General features: G+C 37.2%; 1 protein-coding gene across 1 annotated transcript in view; it reads right to left on the bottom strand.

The window, feature by feature from the left end:
* DMD (dystrophin) overlaps positions 1–25,087 on the bottom strand; it is a 927,929-nt gene that overhangs the window by 156,641 nt on the left and 746,201 nt on the right. Inside the window, exon 59 of the mRNA XM_009883534.1 lies at positions 14,496–14,642. Coding sequence (XP_009881836.1) covers positions 14,496–14,642 — 147 coding nt within the window. The remainder of the gene's footprint in view (positions 1–14,495; positions 14,643–25,087) is intronic.

Raw genomic sequence — 25,087 nt, 5'->3', positions numbered from 1 at the left:
CAGACTATTTCGATGTTTTCCATACAACTTACAGATCCCTATGTTTACTTCAAATTATAGTAGTGTGATAGTCCACTCAGGAAACAATATTTACCTCAAACTAATAACGATTATTTTTGTTTTTAAAGAGGGAAGACTATCCTGTATTTCTCTCTCACTTCTTTTCCAGAAAGGCATGCTGAACTTTTAATATTCTGCTCACTGATAACATACAAGTATCAAAACACTCGCCACGCCAAAGGAAGTTAGAAAAAGATGAGGTTTTTCTTTATTTTTTCCCTTTATTATTATTTTTTTTAAAAAAAGAGGACCATTTATACATACAACTCCTTAATACTGCAGACTTCTCCTGGAATTAATATCCCAGCAGGGTTTTTAAATCAATGGAGAAGACAGTATCTGTGTATTTACAAAGTACTGGGCAGTTGTAACCAATCCTGCTAAATGGTAGGTGAAGAATGCGATTAGATTGTGGACAACTGCAAGAAGGTTTGTTTCTATGATTTCTAAACCATTTTGCACACAATATTCTTGTACTGATATATGAAAGATATTTTCTAAAAGATATACTTTTTTGATAAATAATCTTACTTATCTTCCACCTGAGTGTGTCTGAGGCTTAATTTTTAAGTTATCTCACAGTTCCTAGTTAAACAGGTCCTCTTAATTACATGGTACTCCAAAATATAAATGACAGTGGACAACAATGCATCCGACAGGATGATTTGTGTCTCCTATATACCTCTGTTCTTGAAACACCCTTTTTAGTGTTATCATTTCTTCTTACATATTAAAACCTGTTGTATCAGTCTCTGAACTGCAGAATTACATTAGATCAGGGGCAAAAGGGAGAAGGACAAAAATGAGGAGAAAAGAGCACATTCATACTGTCATTTGCTTTCAAACACAAAGCAAAACCCTTCCAAAGGTTTCTCATTCCACAGTGAGAGAAGAAAAAATATCCCCTTATTTCTTGTCTTCCTATCTAGGTGCGTGAATGACATTTTTGTTCTGATGTGACTATTGTAAAAATCAAAATCCCTCAGCCTTAGTTTTTTTTTATTTTTTTATAATGTACTAAACTCAACAAACCTTCGTAGAAAATAGAATACTCTTAATTATGAATAAATTAACTAAATTAGTAACATGAGATGGATATGCAATTAAGGGACTGTTAATTGAAACTGGAAACACAGCTGTATACAGCTTAGAGATGAATCACATCAGTAATGACGCAGATGTTTATAAAATGTGATTATGTTTAGCAGGAGCATAGTATTGAAACTCCCCAGCCTATTCTTATATTGTGTCACTGAAATGGTTTTTAAACCCATGAACACCAGGAATCAGGATCTCAGGGACGGCAAATTAGGCTCCCTGGATACGTGAATTAGTGTTGTCTGAATGTCAGCAATTTAATTCTCCAGCTTTCAAAGAATGTAGACACGGAGCCAAAAACAAACATCTGTTAGTTATACGCTCATTCAAAAAAAAAAAAAAAAAATTTCTGGCAAGCTAGAGCCTGTCTGAATATGAGAAAGACAGTGAAATACAGTATCTCAAAGCAATAACACTGCTGTGTGAATATACTGATCATGTAAATAATATAACCCGGGAGCTCATGAAATCTACTTTGTGTACGACTGTGAACACAGCTTTTCTGGACTACTCATCCAAAGAGCTAGAAGGATCAGGAACAAATGATATTTCCTATCTAAAAGTTTAAGAATTTATTAGCTTTCTAAAAATAGCAAATCAGGCTTTTTATTCTTTCAGCTTTTACATATTTCCTTGGTTGGTCTTTGATAAACCGTACAATAAAGGGTTTTTCTTCTGGCACAAAAAAGCACAAATGTTGCTCTCGGGTCATATAAGGATATCTGAGCGATGCAAGCTCAACAGGGATAACAGCACAGTTGTGAGGGATGGCAGAGCAGACAAAGCCAATGGCCCATGATGGCTTAACTTCTAACATACCAGTCTAATGTCTGCCTTGTAACCTCTTATTTCATAGAGCAGTGTTACCAGTAAATACTAGAATGCTATATAATAGCGTGTAAGTGTTATGTTAAAGAGTCTGTGTTTTGTTTTCTGGAACAGGCGCACAGACTAACAGAAGCAGATTTTACAACATTCATGTTTCCCTTAAATATAACCGTGTTTTCAATAAACTTGCTGAATAATGTAAGACCACAGTTTGTGTCCAAAGCCCTTTCTACATATTGTAGTGTAGCTCACATCACAAATAGTTGTGATTCAGGGGCCTCAGCCTGTATAACAGTAAGTACTTAGAAACACAAATTTACATGAAATAGAGTTTCTTTTTCTGGCCCCCTGTTCTAGGGGACAGACCCTTAGACTATGTAAACTATCAGAACTATAGTAAAATTAAAAGGCTACTATGACTTACTCCAAATCATCACAATTTCATTCTAGCTCAACTAAGTTTCATAATGTCCCTTTCTGATCCATTAATGGATACTTATCTAAAAACATGTAAATTCATGCACAAGGTGATTAAAATAATTTGAAAAATTATGTAGAGCGTCATTGGCAAAGCTAATCAGCACGACCTGGCACTGTTAAACATCACAGGCTTATCCCAGCAGCTGTGGGAGTTACTGAGCACAGTCTAATGATGGGGGGTACAGTGCTGAGAGAGAAAAGTGGTGATCATAAAATTGGATTTGTCTCTGTCTTTCAGAAACTTTATTTGCTGTGAGAAGATCTACTATTCACTGGCGAAGAAAAAGAATTAGTTCTTGACTTTAAGAGGGAGCCTGCATGATTTCTGCCTCAAACCATACTAGTTTGACAGTATTTCACGTCATTCACAGACAAATAAAGTTATGAAGGCTGTATGAGAAAAATGTAAACCCTTTCTCTTTAAAGGTAATCCTAGCCACATTCAGGGATATATTGCAGCCAGCTATGACAACTGATGTGCAAACCAAATTCAGTTATCTTAGCTCTTTGGCTGGCAAAAGTACAGACAAAGTCAATTCAGGATTTGAAATGTGATGTTTTGAGATAAGGAACTGGAATGTTAGGATATAAAAGAAACACAAAGCTATTTTATGGAAGACACATTCTTCTATTTCTTCTGAATACCCAAAAAATCACTGCTCTGCTGAAACTGCTGTATTATCAACTATGTGTCAGATAAGTGGGACAGAACTCATTGTTTTTATAGATGAAAAAGTGTCATAAATGAGGGTATTGGGGGAAAAGGACAGAAAATACTTCAGATCAATATAGGAAATCAGAGGGATGAAAGTGAAAACATCCAGAAAAAGGAGTATATTACTTACAAACATAGACTTAGACTTAATTTTTTAGATTGATTAATTCTGATTAGTCTTGCCATTAATTTTGTTTGAAAACAAACTGAGCTATGGCAGAGAACCAACTTTGAACACCTAAGAAAATGGAAGAGAAAGACTAATTGAGTCTTCAATCTGCACTCTTGAGGCTTCTAAACAAAACGGCATACCCTAAAGAATCCATTTCCATAACCTAGTATGTGGATGTTGCTATGATTCTCCAGGTACAAAAGAAATAATTAATATGAATAAAAACTGAAATTGCAAGCTCTGGGTCAAGAACTGCAATTTAAACTATGTTAGTGCTGCAACTAAGTGCATTTCTAAAGGTTATTGCAGTATCAGTGTTTTATAAAGTAACAGCAAGCACAAGGACTGAGTGTCTTAGATGAGCCACAGGAAGCAATGAGCATCTCAAAATAACTCCTTTTGCCTTTGTTGTCCGAGGTGGATCCACATTAGGAAGCATTTTATAAAAAAACATTTGCACACACAACCCAAACACAGAGCTGAGCCATTTTAATTATAAAGGGTCCTCCTATACAGTTAACATACCATTATATGACTTGCAGACTGCCCAGAATTTTCTATAGAAGGACACAACATTCAGCTTTACTTAAGGTGTGATGAAAACTACAATGGCAATGTTAGAGAGCACCTTGTGAAAATATTGTGAAAATGACACACATACTCATCTACAGAGGCTAGTTTTAAAACTGTGTCTCAACTTAATGCTACTGAAATTTTTAGTATGATAAACAGTATTGTTAACAGTACTTTCTAAAATGGTAAAACTATCTTAGCTTAAAGTCTCACTGAAACAAAAAGATTAAGAAAATATAGTATACAATAATGCATAGCCTAAAGACTGTAAAAGCGTTCTATATCCTGAAAGTAGACAGCCTGACATAAAAACTTCTGCAGTGATATAATATGTAATTGATATGTCAGAAAGACACAAAATGACTCAACAAAGTAAAAAAATTGGCTAACATAAACCTTTTGCACTGGAAATTTGCATATTATTTCTCTACCTTGGGCTTTTTATCATTTAAAATGAAGCTTCTTCTAAAGAAATCACAGCATTTCAGAAAAAGGGATTAGTAAAAATGGGGAGAAAGAGGAATATTTTCTGCCAGTTTTACATTCACTTCCTCTAAAAACCTTTAACAATACTTTGGCACTGGGACACGGAATTTAAGAGGTTTTATACTGCTTCCAAGGATATTCATTAAGGTTTCATTGAGTTACAAGCTTCTGAAAATCACGTTAGAGAGAGCCTTTACAGGACAGCTCTGAAATTCTGTGAATGCTCTATCTGCAACAAACGTGTTCCACATTTAAAGCAAACTTTGTACATCTGCTTTAACCTCACTTCAAACCGAGCGGGGATGAATGGACAGACGATCTGTGTCAGCAGAGTATATCCACTCCAGGGTATGGAGCAGAACCAGAAATTGCTAAGACTCATCATCCTTGTGGTTTCAGCAGATAGCTGACAAAGTATCCTCCCCTACCCGACCCTACACAATCCTGTCCTATTCTATCGCATTTTAAAAATCTAAGCCACGAATTATGAGCTTTGACAGTTGATAACATTTCATAGAATCACAGAATGGTTTAGGTTGGAAAGGACCTTGAAGTTCATCGAGTTCCACCCCCCCTGCCATACACAGGGACACCTCCCACTAGACCAGCTTGCCTAAGGCCACATCCAGCCTGGCCTTGAACACCTCCAGGGATGGGGCCTCAACAACCTCTCTGGGCAACCAATGCCTGTGCCTTACCACCCTCAAAATGAAAAATTTCTTCCTAATGTTTAATCTAAACCTGCCCTCTTCCAGTTTAAAGCCATTCCCCCTTGTCCTATCACTACATGACCTAGTAAAAAGTCCTTCCCCAGCTCTCCTGTAGGCCCCCTTTAGGTACTGGAAGGTCACAATAAGATCTCCCGGAGCCTTCTCTTCTCCAGGCTGAACAGCCCCAACTCTCTCAGCCTCTCCTCATAGATGAGGTGCTCCAGCCCTCGGATCATCCTTGTGGCTCTCCTTTTTGGAAAGCAAAGGAAAGGGCAAGGAAATTTTGGCAAAGAAAGGGACCTGTGATGTGGAAGTCAGGATTGGAGCATGACTTGTAATTGCAAAGTTAATTTTTGTTTTGTCCTTGTTTGCTTTCACTATTCTGACTGCTGCTAACTTTGTGCACTTCCCAGCTTTTCACCCTCACATGTTCTTACCTTTAAAAAAACCCCAATTTTCATAATGAACAGCATAAACATAGCTGATTGGAATCAGGTCAGACAAGTAAAAAGGTGTTGAAAGAAATCAGGCGATAATGTCTCAATTTGGACAAGAAAAAAAATGAAGCTATCTGTCCAATTTTAGCATCCAAGGTAAAAACTCCCAACTCCCATAATGTACATAGCTTTGTAGGACTGAAACTCAGCTTTAATTCTCCAAATGTAACTACAACTTTCTTTGTCAAAGGGACTTTTACAGAAATAATCTCAATTAATGTTTATAAGATGCTCAGGTATTGTGGATCACGAACATTAAAGAATATGAATCCCACACTAGATCCTTGTCTCTAATTTGGAGAGACATGGATTTGACCGATGGACCACTCAGTGAATAAGGAACTGTCTGGATGGCCTCCTCAAAGTGTTGCGGTCAACAGCCTGATGTCCAAGTGGAGACCAGTGACTTATGGTGCTCCTCAGGGGTAAGTATTGTGACCTGTGCTGTTTAACATCTTTGTTGGTGACACAGACTGTGGAATTGAGTGCACCCTCAGCAAGTTTGCCCATGACACCAAGATGTGTGGAACAGTCAACATGCTGGAGGGAAGGGATACCATCCAGAGAGACCTTGTGAGGCTTGAGAGGTGGGCCCATGCCAACCTCATGAAGTTCAACAAGGCCAAGTGCAAGGTCCTGCACCTGGGTCACGGCAATCCCAAGCACAAATACAGGCTGGGCAGAGAATGGATTGAGAGCAGCCCTGAGGAGAGGGGCTTGGGGGTGCTGGTTGATGAGAAGCTCAACATGAGCCAGCAACATGCACTCGCAGCCCAGAAGGCCAACCATACCCTGGGCTGCATCAAAAGAAGTGTCGCCAGCAGGTCGAGGGAGGTGATTCTACCCCTCTGCTCTGCTCTCGTGCGACCCCACCTGGGATATTGTGTCCAGCTCTGGAGTCCTCAACATAAGAAGGACATGGACCTATTGGAGCGGGCCATGAAGATGATCCGAGGGCTGGAGCACTTCTCCTATGAGGAGAGGCTGAGAGAGTTGGGTTGTTCAGGCTGGAGAAGAGAAGGCTCTGGGGAGACCTTATAGTGGTCTTCCAGTATCTGAAGAGGGCCTACAGGAAAGCTGGTGGACTTTTCACACGGGCATGTAGTGATCAGACAAGAGGGAATGGCTTCAAATTGGAAGAGGGGAGATTTAGAATAGATATCAGGAAGATATTTTTCACTCTGACTGTGGTGAGGCACTGGAACAGGTTGCCCAGGGAAGCTGTGGATGCCCCATCCCTGGAAGTGTTAAGGCCCGGATGGATGGGGCTTTGAGCAACCTGGTCTAGTGGGAGGTGTCCCGGCCCATGGCAGGGGATTGGAACTAGATGATCTTCAAGGTCCCTTCCAACCTAAACCACTGTATGATTCTACGAATAATTCCACCTTCAACAGTGGCTAGTAAATAAGTTAAAGAGCTATAAACGGAATGATTTAGCTAAAACTGCTTGACTAAAAAGCAACAGAACTAGTGGATGTTGGTTTCCAGTGAATACATTTTCAACAGTATTGTAACCTCAGTTTTCCCCAGTAGCCTAAATATAGTCTGGTGTGACTCATATAGATCTGTGCTGCCAAACATAATCTATAAATGCTGACAGGTGGAAGTAAATTGCACAAGTCTCATTTTATAAGGAAACAAGACTAACATATATCAACTAATATTCCCATTCTCTTCCTATCATTTATCCATCAACCAGATAAATGTGAGATCTTACAGAATATATTGTATATGTAAAGATTGTAAAAGTGCTAAATTCAAGCTGCATGTGCAACATATTTTCTTGCATTTGATTTTGCTTTTCTTGCATTTGCTTTTCTTTGTACTTAGCAACAACGTAATTCAGTTTTTTTATAATCCCATATACCCATACACATATATGAGAAATAAAAAAATACATCAAATCTACATATGCATATTGACATGAGAATATAAAGTAGAGCAAATTGCTGCTCTTATGCATGGTTCTTGAAAACAAATCTTCACAGAGGACAAAATTCCAAAGCAAAGGAAGTCATAAAAGGATAGCAAAACTCTAAAATGAATGTATCTTCTATAACAAAAAATGACTAAAGCATTTACAGTTTCAACAAACTGAAATTCATCACACAGATCATAACTTGAACATGGTTTTATTATTTTTGCTGCTGGCATGTCAGTTGATGATAACCATGCCTGTTTATACTTACATACACATTTCTTTCATTGCCCTAAACATGCCACAAAGAACAATGAAGATGTCCTCCTAATTTAAGAAGGAATCTTTCCAATTTTTGACACACACTTCATTAGAAGAATTGAATCCCAATACAGACAGCTGGCCTCCCTCCACTAGCTTACAGAAATAAATAAATAGGATCTCTAACGAATGAATGACTGTAAAATGAATCTATATGCATAATTTTGCAGACAAACATTGAGCAAAACTGAGACTGAAGCTAACAGAAATGAAGAAAAATACATGGGTATATGACTTCTGAAGCCAAGTGGCATAGCCAATTAAATAAGACACCATTAAAGAGCCATGACAACTGTGGATTTGGCAGAAGTTCCAGTTCTCATGGAATACACAAAACAACAATTTAACTAAAGAGTCTGATGGGAAAACTCAACTTCCAAAAAGGATCAAAATCTCCCTCTGCTGGGAAGATGAAATCTGCTACTACTAAACTAATTTCAAATTCCAAAGTTGAAAAGAACTATGATTTTAGTAATGCCTCAATTAGTATAATTATAGATGAGCTAGAATTTTGGCTCCATATGTTTAGAAAAGTTCTCTCCTGTTTTTGTCAGCCTCTTACAGATGACATAAGTCAAAATATAGTTTAAAAAAGAGGAAAAGCAAACAAACGGAAAAAAATATTAAAATTAATGAAATAACACAATGGAAAGAAAAACTGCTAAGGTAATAGAAAGGTAATAATGCTCCAATATAAAAATCTGTGTTTTATATGGCACAGTTTTATACCCAGGACGTTCTTTGTCTCCTACAGACAAAGAAACATCTTTCTTGCTACTGTTGCATCATCTGCCAATCTATCTACTTAACATACCCCCAGTTCACACTCACGGTTTAATTTGGAATACATAATTTTTCTTGTAAGGTAGATACAGAAAAAGCTAAGGCAGATTTTCTGTTTAATTATATGACCAGAGCTTTCCTGTATGAGATTCCTATGGAATAACAATTGGACAACTGAACTGTAAAGAACCAGAAGAGATTGTTCTTTTTCTTTAGGAAAAATTACATCCTTAATCACATTCAAATCTCAGTTATGTGGTTTAGACCTGAGGTATACTTCCTGAAACCATTACCGTGCTATGTATATAGAAATAAAAAAAGGATCTGAGAGTCTGGTAAACATGTTTCTATTCAACTGTGAGAGACCTGAAAAAACATTTCTTTTGCATGTGTATTGTTATTTTTATTTCACTTATGTTCTGAGGAGTTTTTCTTGAGGAAAGCATGCAGGAGAGAAGGGAAGTTAAAATTAAAAAAAAAACCCCGAAACCTAAAAGCTACTATAATAGGTCAGAGCTGATTTCAATTTACGTTCTGATGCATTTTATTTGCCCTGGTGCACATCCCCTACCAAAAGTGGGGTGTGAGCTGAGGACCGCTAGCCAGAATTCCCACGACTCAGCTTTTGAGAGGGTCACTGGATCTAAATAAATATTTGAAAACACCTATCATTAATATTTGGTGTGACATTTACATATGGAGGCCAGCAAGACTGATGCACAATCACAATTTCCCATTGATTTCAGGAAAGAAGGGATTTCCCTCTTGGCTTTTATAGCCTCAATATTAGTTCCTCTGCAAACACAGATGGTAAGATTCGTTCATAGTTCTCACCACGGATTGAAAGAACCAGCCAATATTTGTGAAGCACCTGGAAGATGCTGTTTTTTGAAATAGTTCGTTGCAGTGATACTTATTACAATAGTGCGTGTTACACAGCTCAGTAAAGAGCCCGTCCTCAGCAGAATACGAATACAACTATGATACAACTTTAGATAACTGCCTGCAGTATCAAAAACCTGCTGTTTCTTCAGCAGCTCTGGCAAGCAGAGCACTGTTTGAGGGAACAGAATAGCAGTTGTGGCTGGATCCTTTAACAAGAGGCAGCATACTTCTGCGCCACGTCAATCTTCAGATCCCCGAATCCTCGAGAATCTTTGCTACTGTGCAAGATGAGCTGAGGAGTTAGGAACGACACTGAAATTAGGGCTAATGCTTCCTTACAGTCACGCTTTATATATAGAAACCATAGAATCATTGAGGTTGGAAAAGACCTTTGAGATCATCGAGTCCAACCGTAAATGTGTATATATATGTGTGTGCGTGTGTGTGTGCGTGCGTGTGTGTGTGTGTGTATTTATGTGTGGTATGGGCTGTTTTAGCTATAGCCATAGTGTTTCCTCCAGCTTGCTCAGTTTTACAAACTAGACAGGCTGGGCCCACTATTACAGACAGAGACACCCATTCGCAACGACTGCAGTTCACTACAACTTGCTAAACTGAAAGCACTGGAATACAAATACCATGACAAAAACTCTTAGAAGTGACATTTTTTGGATGAAAAGCAGTTCTTATGATATTTTTCAGCTCATTAGAGGTACTATTCCAAATAAGAGTAGACACAATTTGATTTAAACCAAAAAAATCTTTCTTGATAACTGAAGGCTATGTTCCCTATGGGATACTTGGAAATTCTTTTACATGTCAGGGGCTTTGCCTTCTGACTAGCATTATACCAACTGGATCTCTGACCAAAGTGAAGTGGATATAACTCCCTGGTCTCCCTGGTTCCTCAAATGTCGACTGGAAGTAAGCAAGAGTTTGCAAGACATATTTTCCCCCAGGATGATCTCATTACACATACTGTTTGAAGCGCACAGGATCTGAACATGAGAGCTCCTTGTGAAATTCATAACAAATAGCTCCCTGGAGAGATTTCATCTCCTTTCATGTTTAAGAAAAATGGAAAAATAAACAGCATATTTTTCTCAAAAATACGCTGTTAAAGGCATGAAGCTAATTATTTTCACATTGCTTAAACTCCACAAATGATGCTATAGTTTTCAGTGACTGAGCTGAGTGCATTATCTTTCATTAATGAAAAACTCCTTCACACGAGACTTCAAAACTAGGACTGGTTGAGCCCTTTCCATACATTTTTCTTCTAGTAATACTGTAGTGTACATTGACCAAAACTGAACACAAAAAAGGTAAATTACTATTCACTATTACATTACCAATCTCACACTACAACTATTGCAAATGCAATACTGCAAATGACTGAATATGGTCAGCCTTATTCTTATGTTTGTGAAATATATTATTAAATCTCTGTAAGATTTGGCTTAAAATGATACATTTCCTCCTCTGATCTTATGAAAGTCCCAGTGTTAACAGAGCAACAAACAAGACATCATTTCATCCTCTACACATTGCTCTTCAACTTTCTCATAACACTAGAATTCACTATTATTTCAGGTCTGATAAACCTTGTGGCCTTATGTATTTTTCCCACAGATACCCACGAATGGGTATATTTCTGGCAAATGATAGCACAGAAGCCTCTGGTTTATGATTTTCCTGCAGTGATATTTTCTAGGAAATGGAATACATGGGTAAGAAATATTTCCCCGTTAGGAATATGACGGGGCGGGGCGGGGGGGCGGGGGGGGGGATGTGGAGAGGTAAAGAGATACAACATTTAAGGGGAAAAAAATGACAAGTAAATTAACAAGCATTATAGATGGAGAAAAAAAGGAAGAACAGTGACAAAAAAACCCCATAGAAATAAGGAAAGTAAGATGGGGAAAGGCTGAGAAGCATAGGAACACAGAAAGAAATACTTTTTGAAAAAACAAATGAATAGAATCCAAAGAGAAAATATGGATAGTATGAAAGAAATACACATGAAAACACATAGAAGGCTGAAATCAATGGAAAAAATGATGAAAGGACTGAAGTATTAAAGAGATGTTTTATGTGACATTAGTACAAGAAAGGCAATTAGTCAAAAAAAAAAAAAAAGATGAATGGAAAAATATCCCAGCAGTTAAACTGAAAACCAGAAACAAACAATCGGAACCTATGTTGGAAGTAGAATGGTTTTGTATGAAACAACAATTACTTGTATTTTTGCTTTACCTATTGTGTGACCAAAATTTCAGCTTTCTATAAATAGTATCACACCTAACCAGAGTGCCGGTCATACATAAGTAAGTCTAACCCTAACATAGAACAATACATAATACTCTAAAAAATGCCACTCAGGTGTGAGTGTCAAAGTCCAGCAGACTTCATATGTAGAACAGTTGGACTAGATGATCATTTTATGTCCCTTCCAACGGAACTATTCTATTCTAACAAAAAAGAGCTCTGCCTCTAAATATGTCTCAAAGTCTGCTCCCTTTTAAGTAGAAAAATTATATTATAGGAACAGATGTATTCTTCTTCTTCCCAGGGGTCACATCTTGACCTTTTGTACACGATACTCCTTCAAAGTCACATATGTCCTTTTCCCTCAGGATGTGCTTAAAAATCTACTGAAGTGTTTTCACCTTGCTCTCTGTATCTTCCAGATGACATTTAGGTAAATACGAAAAAAGACAGTAAACCATAATATTCCAATTAACTATCTGTCCTATTAGCTCTAACATCTCACTCTGACATACTGTCTCAAAGTATCTATCTTCATAGAAGATGAAACACTTTGTGTTCCAAGTACTCTGGATTTGATAAATCGAGACAATAATTTACAATGAAAAGTGAATTGTTCACAATGCTTCCTGTAGTCTGTGGAAAAAGAGCATATTATCTTTGAAATGTGTGTGAACATGTGGTTTGCCCTACATATTTTTAAACGGTCTATAACGTCAAGTTGGTCCTCTGTCTAATGCGTTCACGAGTGATAGCAACAAAACATTTATCTCAGGCTTTCTCTCAGATTTGTTTGACTTTTTCACACCATAGATGCTTTCACTCTGAAAAATCTTCCCGCTTTCCCTTATTTCTTGCTGAAGTAATGAAGTATTTCAGCAAACCACTGAAACTTAGTGAACCGTTTTGTCAGTGAAATAAGGTATTTTTCAATGAATCCTAGCAAATCTGTTAACTCAATTAGCCATTGTTTTTTTAAAAAAATGAAACAGATGTGATTTCTCTCATATGTGGGATAAACATTTTGGGAATACTCATTTTTTCTTCCAGATTTCTGTTGATCTTCTTTAATAATATTACCTGAACTCTATCCTAAGGATCTGGGAAAAAGTGGATATTAATGAACAAATATCTAGAACTAATAATCTTTAACTTAAACCAGCACTCTCACTCCAAACTGCTGATTTAGGAAAAAGAACTAAAAAAAAGTCCTGTTGATATCTGCGTGAACTGTGACAAACTGTAGATGACAGAGAGCTCTGAGATTTCTTTTGGAGAAGCAATAAAGAAGCAATAAGCTCTTACTGACTACTAGAGTTGGCAGCACCACGATCTTTTATCTGTACGAAGGACAAGAGGGAATTGGTTCATTTTTGTCCATTGCTAATGTCTGGATTTTACAGTGACGACAAAACTCTATTAACCTCCATACTTCCACATTTTTGCAATATATTAAGGTAAATACAATAACACAATTTCAAAATGTGAAGCCGTGATTGAGCAAAAAACAAAATAGTGAGTAAAATCCAGCAATTAATGAAGTTAATTTAATTGCATTTATCTTCATTTAATCATAACACTATTCTTGTGCTGTGGGACATACACCACCATACACCATTGCACATATGCTTATACACGCTCCCTCATGCACACTCTTCCTAAAATTCTAAGCTAAGATACAGTGCATTTTGGAAAAACTATATATATATATATATGAAGTCTTTATTGCAAGGTAACACAAAATAATCTAAAATTTAAATGATATATATGTAAACAAAAAAAATCCACAGAGTTTGTAAATTTTTCATTATTTCTAACTTATAGAATCATAGAATGGTCTAGGTTGGAAGGGATCTTTAAGATCATCGAGTCCAACCATTAACCTAACACTGCCAAAACCACCACTAAACCATGTCCCTAAGCACCATGTCTACCCGTCTTTTAAATACCTCCAGGGGTGATGATTCAACCACTAGTTGATATTCACCTTAATTTCATAATATATCTTAATATTTTTCCTGCATTAGAGCTCAATTTATAAAATCCTTTTCTGAACAGCTTTACTTGCAGTACCAAATCCTGCTAATTACCTAAATGCATGTAATGTCTTGTAATTTTATAATTGATTCTACAGGTGTGACTTTAAAGGTTCCACTGCACAGAATCATTAATCTGCCTATGAGGAATTTATTTAAAACTGCTGCTCCTGGAAATAGTAAAACAAATGAAGCAGCAGAAGTAAACTGTCTTATGTGAATCTTCTATATACACTATAAAGATATCTATAAAACATGGATAAGCCAGTTAAAAGAAATGATCACATGATATATTTGGCAGTAAGATTTGCTAAATATTAATATTAAAAGGCGAATAAACTATTGAGTATTTTAAGTCTATGAGAACTTTAACTGTATGAAAAACTGGATTATCTGATTTCCACTTGATAAAGTATATATATAAAGTAAAGTGGAAACACATGCATTATCTGATTTCCACTTGATAAAGTATTTGGAAACACACGAAAATACAGTGTCAGCTTTAACTCCTATTTTCTCGTAGAGACATCATTACTGAAAGGCCGTGTCCTCTTTCATTTCTTAGTACAACTTTGGTGCTACTCCACAGGGAATAAACAGGCACACAGAAACAAAAAAATATTTACTTAAATGCAGGATAAAGAAAAAAGTCACATGAAATGTACCTGTAGCACCTTCCACCTTGTGTTCAGGTCTTCCACACAGCTGAGACTGTACTGGGAGAGTTGAATATCAGAGGGAGTGAACCGGTGAGCGAGCTCATTGACTTGATGCACCTTTTCTTTAAGGGGTACAATTTCTGCTCGATAAACCTGTGTGAATTAAACATAAATAAAGGTAAACACTAACTTCAAAAACTATTGTCTCTCCTACCAGCTGATTAGTAATGTAGAGGTATTCCATGTCAAGCTGAAAGGAAGGAGTGCACTAGTCATGATACAGTTAACAGTCTTTTTATATAACTTCATGTGGACTTTAGGACTCAAGGGTAAGGCACAGCATTTCAAAAGGTGTTATAAAGTTGGAGTCTTCATAGCAATTTTTGGCCAGTTAAGCCAACTCTCTAACCAGAACACGCACTGGAATGTGCGCTGCAAAGCATGCTTCTCTCCCGCCTCATCCTTTACGGGTGTAGCACTCAGGGTGGAGGAGTAAAAAGTGACGAGAGTGTTCAACTGTTTAACACCTGAAAAGAGAGAGAGAGTGCTGTTCCCAAATACAAGGAATGAAGAAAGAGAAGGAATGATAAAACTATTACAGACCTCACTAAGGCCATGATCTTACCCTGATTATCTTGTGTATTACAAATAAAAGGTTAGCAATGGGAAGTACAAATAAAAAAAAACCAAAAAAACAAAAAAGCCTTTTTGCTATGAATGCTTCCATTTTGCATCTGAGTAAATTCAGACAAATTCAGGACACCATGACTCTATCGAAGAGAGGAATCTCTATGCAGATCTTCCACTGTTCCATATCTATCTTTACTAAGGAGACATTTATGAATCTTTAATATGATAAAATACGTCATAATGTAACAATGAGCTATTCCTAAGAGAAAAAGTCTGTCATTTTCAGGAGCACATTTTATTGCCATATGATGTCTGCACACAAAGGCAGGATAACTTACTTGCTATATTAGTCTTGCTTTCTAGTTCCTTTCTCTCAGCATTTTTAATACAAACCACATGTGGTCTGCATCTCATTTTAGATCATCAAATAACCTGAAATTATTGCCTAGTAATCATTTCATCAACATGTGATGCAAAAAAGGTCAAAAAAAGGGCCAACCAATATCTCAGTGAACCATAGAAGTAAACAGTATGAAGACATCCATAGACTTTAGCATGCCATGAACCGCTCTAAATGAAAATGTCATTGAAAAATTGTTCCTCAAATGTCTTTCAAAACCAGACTTAACTTCCCCTAATTATGTTAAATTACCCTACAACACAAGGAGTTAGACTAACTTAAGTGGCACTCATGTACTGTGAATGACTCTAATGATAAATCTGTAGAATACACAATCAGAAGTGATGTGCATTTTGTAAAGGAAAGTGCTGAGAACGATGCAAGTGCCACGATGTGAGAGAAGAGGCATACATCAAGTTCATGACATGACAGTTGACTTCTCCATTTCACCAGTTTTATACCCCTGGAACACAACTGACATTGCTGGAGAGAATGCTGATTTACAGTGTAGTGTAGAGCAAGGTCTTCAATACAAAGAAAAGGAAAATAGCTCACGTTTGGTTTTACGTCACAGAGTTATAAATGTGCTTACCCAGATCATTTAGTTAGTAATTGAGTTCAGAGAACAACATGCTTTAAAAATACACATTTGTTATTGTAAGGTAAAGGCCTCAAAGGATGAAGACATATATATACAGCATTGTGTGAACACTTCACTTGCAAATAATTATTTTACTGCTTTTTTCTGTGACCTGTTAGTTTCAGTGGCCCAAGGTCCTCAGCTATGACTCTGTGGCTTATACTTGGGATGATCAATTCAGTTCCTCCAGTGTTGCTTGCTTTCCAAGATGAGAGAACACCTCTCAGCTAGTGTAACCAATGCCCACATTGTATAGAAATATTCTGGAGAAGACTCTGAGGCTTCTTTCCAGTATCTGAAGGGCGCCTACAAGAAGGCTGGAGAGGTACTTTTTACAAGAGCATATAGTGATAGGACGAGGGGTAAGGCCTTCAGTCTGGAAGAGGGCAGATTTAGGTTAGATATCAGGAAGAAATTTTTCACTACGAGGGTGGCAAGGCACTGGAACAGGTTGCCCAGGGAAATTGTGAGGCCCCATCCCTGGAGGTGTTCAAGGCCAGGCTGGATGGGGCTTTGAGCAACCTGGTCTAGTGGGAGGTGTCCCTGCCCATGGCAGGGGGACTGGAACTAGATGATCTTTAAGGTCCCTTCCAACCCAAACCATTCTATGATAAATACATACGTGTGTATATATTTTATATATTATTATATGTAGTATATAATAAAAGTAATATATAATGAAAATTAAGTTATATATAATAAATATATGTATATAAAATAAAGAAACACTGATAGAATAAATGCAGATCATTGGATGCAAAGATCAGTCCTCACATTACAATGCACTTTAATGCAGTTCCTGCATTAAACCAAGTTAATTTTCTGTTAATTTGTATGGCAATAGGAACAGGCTTTGATTGAAAACTTCATTGCTTAGGCAAAGCACACAGGTCTAAGCTTATAAACCACTTGTTTTTAAACATATACTTAAGTACCTGGCTGATTTCAGACCAATTATTTGCATCTGCAACGTTGACTTGAAAGTACTGCTCTCACTTGAAGATTGACATAAATGATTAGGTAAATCACACAATCATTATACGGTTAAATATTAAGGTGAAATAGAAGATCCTTCATAATTAGTCAACATATTTTTTTACTGTAATTTTGCAGAGCAGAAATGCTGAGGCACAGAAACAAGTCACAAGAAAAGAAAACAAATCATACCAATACGTATGGAATTAAAAAATAAAACTTCCGCCCCCTCTTCAACTGATGTTTTCATTAATTGCTTTTTCTGCTGCAAGGATACTGATTTTTGCAGTGCTATGCTAATTTTCCAATGTACAAAATACAACAGTTTTTTCACTATCTTTAAATTCTATATTCTGTATTCTATTGTTACTAAGCCTGAATTTTTCCTAGCATTTCTATTAGTTAGGCAAATCAAAACATAAGAAAAAGAAACAACAAAAACAGAATGCTAGTCAATGCACAGCTACTGAATTAATGCCAGTAAGCTTGCAATTAAGAACTGTAGACAGAAAAGAAAAAAATAACCATAGAAAGATTTGGCATATGACATTTGATAATTAAATAGGTTAGTGACTATAACGCTGTGTTAAACAACAGTTTATCACAGGTAACTCGTCCACCAGTCAACGTATGTGAGTCTAGAGCTAGGTGTTTGGTTTCGAGTACGTGAAATTCAATGTGAGTTCTTTTTTTTTATTCAATGACTGTTGAAACAAGATTAATAAATATTTATAATTTCTGTATTTTCTACAGTACTTGTCATCTGTAGAAGCAGAAATTTAGAATTTCTAATGGATTGTTATTTTCATCAGTATGATTAAATGTTTTACAGAAATATTTATATTTTAATATAATTATACTACACTATTTTAAATATAATTATACTATACTTTGTATAGTATAAGACTGATTCATTTTTCTATTTTTTTCCATCTGCATAAAAATACTGTACTTATCACAGGTTTATATCAGAAAATTTAGAGAACTATATTGCTCTTAATTTAAAAATGAATATACACAGTCAGTAGTGTACGACTACCATAAGGAGACCTATTTGAACCAATTAAATTGCTCAGGTTGTAAACGACTTCTCAGTGTGAACAGCAATAGGAGAAACAGCCCCAAATTATTTTCATTATAATTGTCCTTACGCAAGAAAGAATTTCAACGGTATGTGATACAGTAGGTGGTAGATTGGATTTTAAATGATCTGTACAGTCCTGTTAGAAAATATTTTTAAATGTGTTGGAAAATCAGCAAGAACTCTAGAAGACACCCTAACGAGCCAAATACTAAAAGTCTAGACCATAGAGTGGCTGTAGTCCATCAAATGAAAAGCTGATCTCACCCAGTTGCTTGTCTGATAGCAGTCAACAGAATTGTTTAGGGAAGAAGGTAAGGGAAAGATCAGCTTCCCTGCTCCTTGCTGTACTCTTCCAGCTCAGTAATTTGGGTCTCAGAGATTTTGGAGCCAGCAGTTGTGTTTGTATGTCAATCAGATCTTGATGGATTCATCTTCCATGAAATTACCTAGTTGATTTTTGAACGAACGTAGGCTTTTACCATCCAAAATACCCTATCGTAAGCTCAATATTTAGGATGAAGGACAACCTCTTTTTTTGCCTTTTTTAAACTTGTCACTTAAGACCACTTGAGACCTTCTGTAATTCTTAGCTCATGAGAGACAGTGATCAACTGTTCCTAATGGATTTTCTTTGCGCTGCAGCAGATTCTACAACCCCTCCATCATATTTTTCCTTCTTCTGCATTTAGGATACAAAGACTGTGATATATTTGATTAAATGTCTATAAGGTATTTACATCTGAGCAAGTCACCATATAGTCCCTTTATATTCAATGGCTAATCAAAGCCAGGAGTTGAACATAACGTAAGGTTTTACTGTAGGATGGCATGAATCACATTCTGAAGTGCAGCAACTGAACTGAGCAGATTTTCATTGGCTATATTGGGATCCTAGGCAACTGGCTCACGTGCAGATGTGAAATTACACAAGAGAAATCCCACTTCTCCTCCATTTATTCTGTCCTTCAATAAAAGCTTTCCATACCTTTTATCTGATCTGCTATAATTTTTTTTAGATTGGGGATCCAAACCGCTGCCTACAATATATTTGATATAGTTACACCAAGGACTTACACGATGGCATTATGATATTTTCTGCTTTTCCAGTAATTTCTAGTATTTGATTTGGATTTCTGAACAGTCCTGAGTACTGATGTGATGTTTTCAGAGGCCTGTCTGTTATGATTCCAAGATCTCTTTCATATGTGCTAAAGGAATGTACGGAGAGTTCATTACTTGTCATGTGAGATTTAAAACTTGAGATTTATCAGCACTCAGTTTCATCTGCCATCACTTTGCTGCCAGTCAGTACTGTGAGGTTTTTCTATAGCTGTTTGCAATCTGTCTTCCTCATAAATACTTTGAATAGGTTTGTATGACCAACAAGATATGTCACTGCATTATTAATTTTCCTTTCCAGCTCGTTTATGTATAGGCTGAACAGAGTAGACCTTCTGGAGAACAATCAACTCTCTCATTGGGAAAACTGATGTCTGCCTTTTGTTTTCCATCTAGAAATGAAGGGTCTAGAGCACAAGCCTTATGAGGAGCGGCTGAGGGAACTGGGGTTGTTTAGCCTGGAGAAAAGAAGGCTGAGGGGAGACCTTACTGCTCTCTACAGCTACCTAAAGGAGGTTGTAGCGAGGTGGGGGTCGGTCTCTACTTCTTCTTTAGATTGGATATTAGGAAAAATTTCTTCACCAAAAGGGTTGTCAAGCATTGGAACAGGCTGGCCAGGGACGTGATTCAATAACCATCCCTGGATGTATTTAAAATATGTCTACATGTGGTGCTTAGGGACATGGTTTAGTGGTGGACTGGGTAGTCCTAGGTTAACAGTTGGACTTGATGATCTTAAGGGCTTTTTCCAACCTAAAGAATTCTATGATTCTACCTTTTACAGGAAATAACCAGATAATTGGTTATTTGTCCACATGAAGACCTCTTCTGCTATCCCACTGTTAGTTTCTTTGCTGAAAGACTTTCTTAAAATCCTTTTGGAATACCAAATAGCTTATACCCACCTATCTATATACTCATGTTTCCTTCAAGGCACATTAGGAGATGTAAAGCACACCTACTTTTACAAAAGTGATGTTGTTGTCTCTTCTACAGAATATTCTTCCCCAAATTGCCTGCTCTGTACATTCACAGGCCTGACTAGATGCACTATTTAAAAACAATAACCACATTTTCGCCCTTCCATTCCTCATAAAAACCTAATTTTAAACAAGAAAATACTGTTAATAGTTATAGTTATTTATACTTCCATAAGAACACTTGACTGAATAGTCATCTGGTTCTGGTGATTTGGCACTCTTAATCATGACAATTTGTTCCAGGTATTCTTGCTTCAGATAGCTTTCTCTATACTTTTCTTTAGCCACTGCATTTTTCTAGGTCTTGTAAGAGTACATTTGACAGCATGGATTTGTTTTCAGTTTCCAGTGTAGTGTCTCCATGCTGTCTTCACATACTTTGCTCTTTTGGTTCCTTTTCAGCAGGCTTCCTCATTCGTGTGTATCTAGCTTCCTTTCTGAAAGCTGGACATTGCTATAGCGGGGTTTTTTTTGGGTTATTTTTCATCCCTGCAGAGATGTTGACCTTTAGTTAATAACGATCCCTATTATGATAGCAATCTTTTCAACTTGCACCGCACAGTACCAAGCCAAATCTCTTCCTTACCAGTTATCATCTTGGTGTTTCCTAACCTAGATATTTTCTATTTAGGGCTGGAACTTCAAATCAAACCCAATTTTAGGCTAGTGTCTGTAACTGCAGATTGGTTTCTTATGTATTTTAGAATAGTCAGGCTAAGACCCCCCAGATTACTTGCAGGTCCTTTTCTGCATATTTTCCATTAAATTTGGCTGTGCTTTGGGTATCCTGTTCCAAAGTAGTTGAAGCCGCCACCTCATAGGCCTCACTTCTTTCCAGAATACCAACTCTATTAATGAAAATTTCATGACATTTTTAAATATGATTAGGGTTTTTTTTAAGATTTCCTTCCTTCCACACTTCACGTGCCATACCAGTGGGTTCTTTCCCTTTCTTTCTTCTAGTTAGAGATCCCTAACACATAGAAGAGCATTGAGTTCTTCTTTGGAAGGCTGCCCAATGTTCAGATGAAAGATAAAATAAAAAAAAGTCTAGGTCTTTATATTTAAAGATTCACCAAAGGGAGATGGCTTTTGTCAATGCCATGGAAAGGTGGGGTTTTTTTTAGGATCCATGCATTGGTCCCATGCAATCTGAAAGGAAATTCATGAATCATTTGAGTGGAAGAGTAAATAAATAGTAAACAAGCTTATTTCAATAACAACAGAGATATTATATACTTTGCTAGCTTCAGGGAGTTTCCATTGCAAAATTAATAAATGAAAATTCAGGAAGGATCATTGACTCTACAATGCACATTTTCCACTTCTTACCCTGTTTCTCCGTCAACCACATGTGCTACAGCTCGTTAACAAGTCAAACACAATATTCAGGAATCCAACCAAAATTAAACCAAGCGCCTGTAACTTCTGGCCCACTGGAGTGAATGGAATAGTGTGACTAAATCACACTATGCCACTTGGAAAATACACCCTAAAGGGAAATTGTATTCTCAGAACAGTACTTGTTCCTTATTCACAGAGAAAAATTAAGGTAAAATACAGGCTGGCTTTTTTAATTGTTTGCTACTGTAAAATCACAGTGGGTCGTTACAATTGCTTTTTCTCTTACTGTATTTATTCCTACTGACCTCAACACCTATCATACGTGGTCAGATGTAGCCCAGAACAGACAATATCAGTGCCTTGTCAGAACAAACAGCAATTATGCAGCTGTATAGAGAGTAAGAAATCATCATTGCTTAGCATTCACCACACTGATAAAGGAAAATAACAGCACACACATATATTCTTATGTACATCTCAGTAGTGCTGAGACTGAATTTAGCTGTATTTGTCTTAAAAATTATATTAAATAAACAGATACCATCTAATAATTACTTATTTGCAATTGTTACACAATTGTTCAGTCCCTAAGTTAAAACAAATAATTGAGCTTTTCAATTATGATTTCAAATACAGTCACTATTCTTATTGGCTTCTACTTATCTGAAATATTTCTGCAATGAAAAATAGCTTGGGAGCATATTAGGTTTTTGCTACTTTTGTCCTTCATGTAGCCTTAACCCTTGGACTTATGTTTATGAGTTTAGAAAAATCTCTGTAAGACCATGTATAAACAATTACTCTACAACTATAGTGTAATATTGCTTTCCAACTGTATTGTCCTCATCCTGAACACATTAGTAAAGATCCATACTCATTAACGTTTCCCATAATCATGGAAGGAGGGACCATGAATCTCAGCAGATACACAGTAATACTGTTCTCCTGTTGGAAAGAGAAGTTAAACGAGATAAAATTCATGTTACCAATACACACAATACCTTAAACATTCAACAAGAGCTTCTGGAATTGAGTCTGTCTTTATTTTTTGGTTACAGATGAAGCAGGAACAGATGCCTGTCTAAGATGTTAAAGGCATTTTGCTTTAATCTCTACTTATTCTTCTCAGAGTTTATGAACGGACAATTATAGGAACACCAGGTTTGATTTGAACACTATACAGGTTTGCTTTGTGCACAGCATGGGAAATTAGAATCAATCCCGAAGCCTAGTTTCTCCCAGAGATAGTATATGCAAGACTCCAGTAGATAGCATCCCCTTTCACTAAAGTTGTATTTTTACAAGCCTCAACCCAAGGAATTTAAAACATCATTTATTATCCTTTTTAAAAAGGGTGGGGGAAAAAAACAAAAAAAAACCCAAATAAAAATAGTAATAATTTGAAAATCATGACAAGCCATCTCTAGTTTTCCAACTATATGGTATTTACTATGATAATTTACTATGGTTTCCAATGGTATTTACTATTTAGACAGCCCACACTTAGACTTTAAATAGGGCTAAACATTGTAGCAGCTATTTTTAGAAATGAAATGGTCTGTACTTCCTAATAAACTTTTCAAGAGCATGCAGGCTTAGGCATCTATGAAAACTGAAGTTAGAACACAAATTTCTTACTTTTGTTAGTGATTAAATGAGTAAGAGAGTGTACACTGTTATATGTCTATTTGTGAAAATCATTGCAAAGTCATGCACTAAAGAAATTTTTCACTTCCACAAAACTCTAAACTGTCCTGAAAAATACAGTGAAAAATGAAAAAAAGCAAAAAACACCCCAAAACCCATCAACACCCCCCCCCCAAAGATGCTGAGTACAAAATGCAAATGAGTAACTAGCAAATTTGTCATCAATCTCCTATTTTTGTGGGTAGGAAATAAGACTTTATTGTATTGATGATTTTGTAGACAGGTTATAGCTTAAGAAGATTTAATCAACTATTATAACATGCCACTTAATTTGAACAAACTACTTTCTTTAATTATCTCTAAAAGGAAATGACAAATTAATTACCGGATCCAGAACTCCTAAAAATAGAGTTAGCATTGCTATTGCAGAAACACAGAATCACAGAATAGCTGAAGTTGGAAGGCACCTCTTGAGATCACCTAGTCCAGTCCCCCAGCTCAGAGCAGGGTCAGTGAGAAGCAGGGTGCCCAGTACCATGTCCAGCCCAGTTTTTAATATCTCCTAGGATGGAGACTCCACGGCCTCTCTGGGCAATCCGTCCTGGCGTTTGACCACCCACAGGTGTCTTCTTGTATTCTGAAGGGATGTCATGTTTTTTAATTTGTGCCCATTGCCTCTTGCTCTGTTGATGGACAGTACTGAGAACAGTCCAGCTTCCTCTTCTTCATTCCCTCCCATCAGATATTCATACACATTGATAAGATCCTGAGCCACGTTTTCTCAAGGCTGAGCAGTCCCAGTTCTCTTAGCCTCTCCTCACAGGAAAGATGCTTCTGTCCTGTAACCATATTTGGGGCCCTGCACCGGAATTGTTCGTTAAGTCCATGTCTCTCTTGTACCAGGGAGCCCAGAACTGGACCCAGGGCTCCAGATGTGGCCTCACCAGGGCTGAGCAAAGAGGAAAGATCACCTCCCTCAAAATGCTGACAATGCTTTTCCTAATGCAGCCCAGGATGCCATTGACCTTCTTGGCGATGAGGGTGTATTTCTGGCTTATGGTCAGCTTGTCTATCAGGACCCCAAGACCCTTCTCTGCAGAGCTGCTTTCTGGCTGATTGGTCCCGAGCGTGTACTGTTACCTGGGGCTACTTCTCCCAGGACACAGGACTTGGTATTTCTCCTTGTTGAACTTCATGAGATTCCTCTCAGTATAATTCTACATCCTGTCAAGGTCCCTCTGAATGACGCACAACCATCTGGTGTTTTGGCAGTTCCTCCCACTTTTCTATCATTTGTGAATTTACTGACCGCTTGTTCTGTCTCAGGGTCCAGTTCATTAATGCAGATGTTAAATGGTATTGAGCCAGTATCAACCACAAACACTTTTTTTGTCCTTCGTGTGCCTGGAGATGGTTTCAAGCATTAGCTTCTCCATCATCTTCCCAGGGATTGAGGTGAGGCCGACTGACCTGTAGCTCCCTGGGTCCTCCTTCCTGCCCTTCTTGAAGATGACAGTGACAACTGCTCCCTTCCAGTCTTCAGGAATCTCTCCCAGTTGACATGACCTTTTGAAAACAATTGAGAGTGGGCTTGCAATAACATCTGCCAACTCTTTCAGCACTTGTGCCTGCATCCCATCAGTACATCCCATTTTGTATGTACAAAATCGTGAGCATGAAAAGTCCATCCCCTTATATGTTCCATCATGGATGTTTGTGACACTTAATATGAAGCAGATTTCAAGAAAAGGCCAACTGCCTACAAAGAAAGTCTCTTTC

The sequence above is a fragment of the Charadrius vociferus genome, unplaced genomic scaffold (assembly GCF_000708025.1).
Source record: "Charadrius vociferus isolate BGI_N301 unplaced genomic scaffold, ASM70802v2 scaffold94, whole genome shotgun sequence".
Lineage (NCBI taxonomy): Eukaryota > Metazoa > Chordata > Aves > Charadriiformes > Charadriidae > Charadrius > Charadrius vociferus.
The sequence above is the reverse complement of the archived record's forward strand: the minus strand, read 5'-3'. Positions and strand labels throughout refer to the sequence as shown.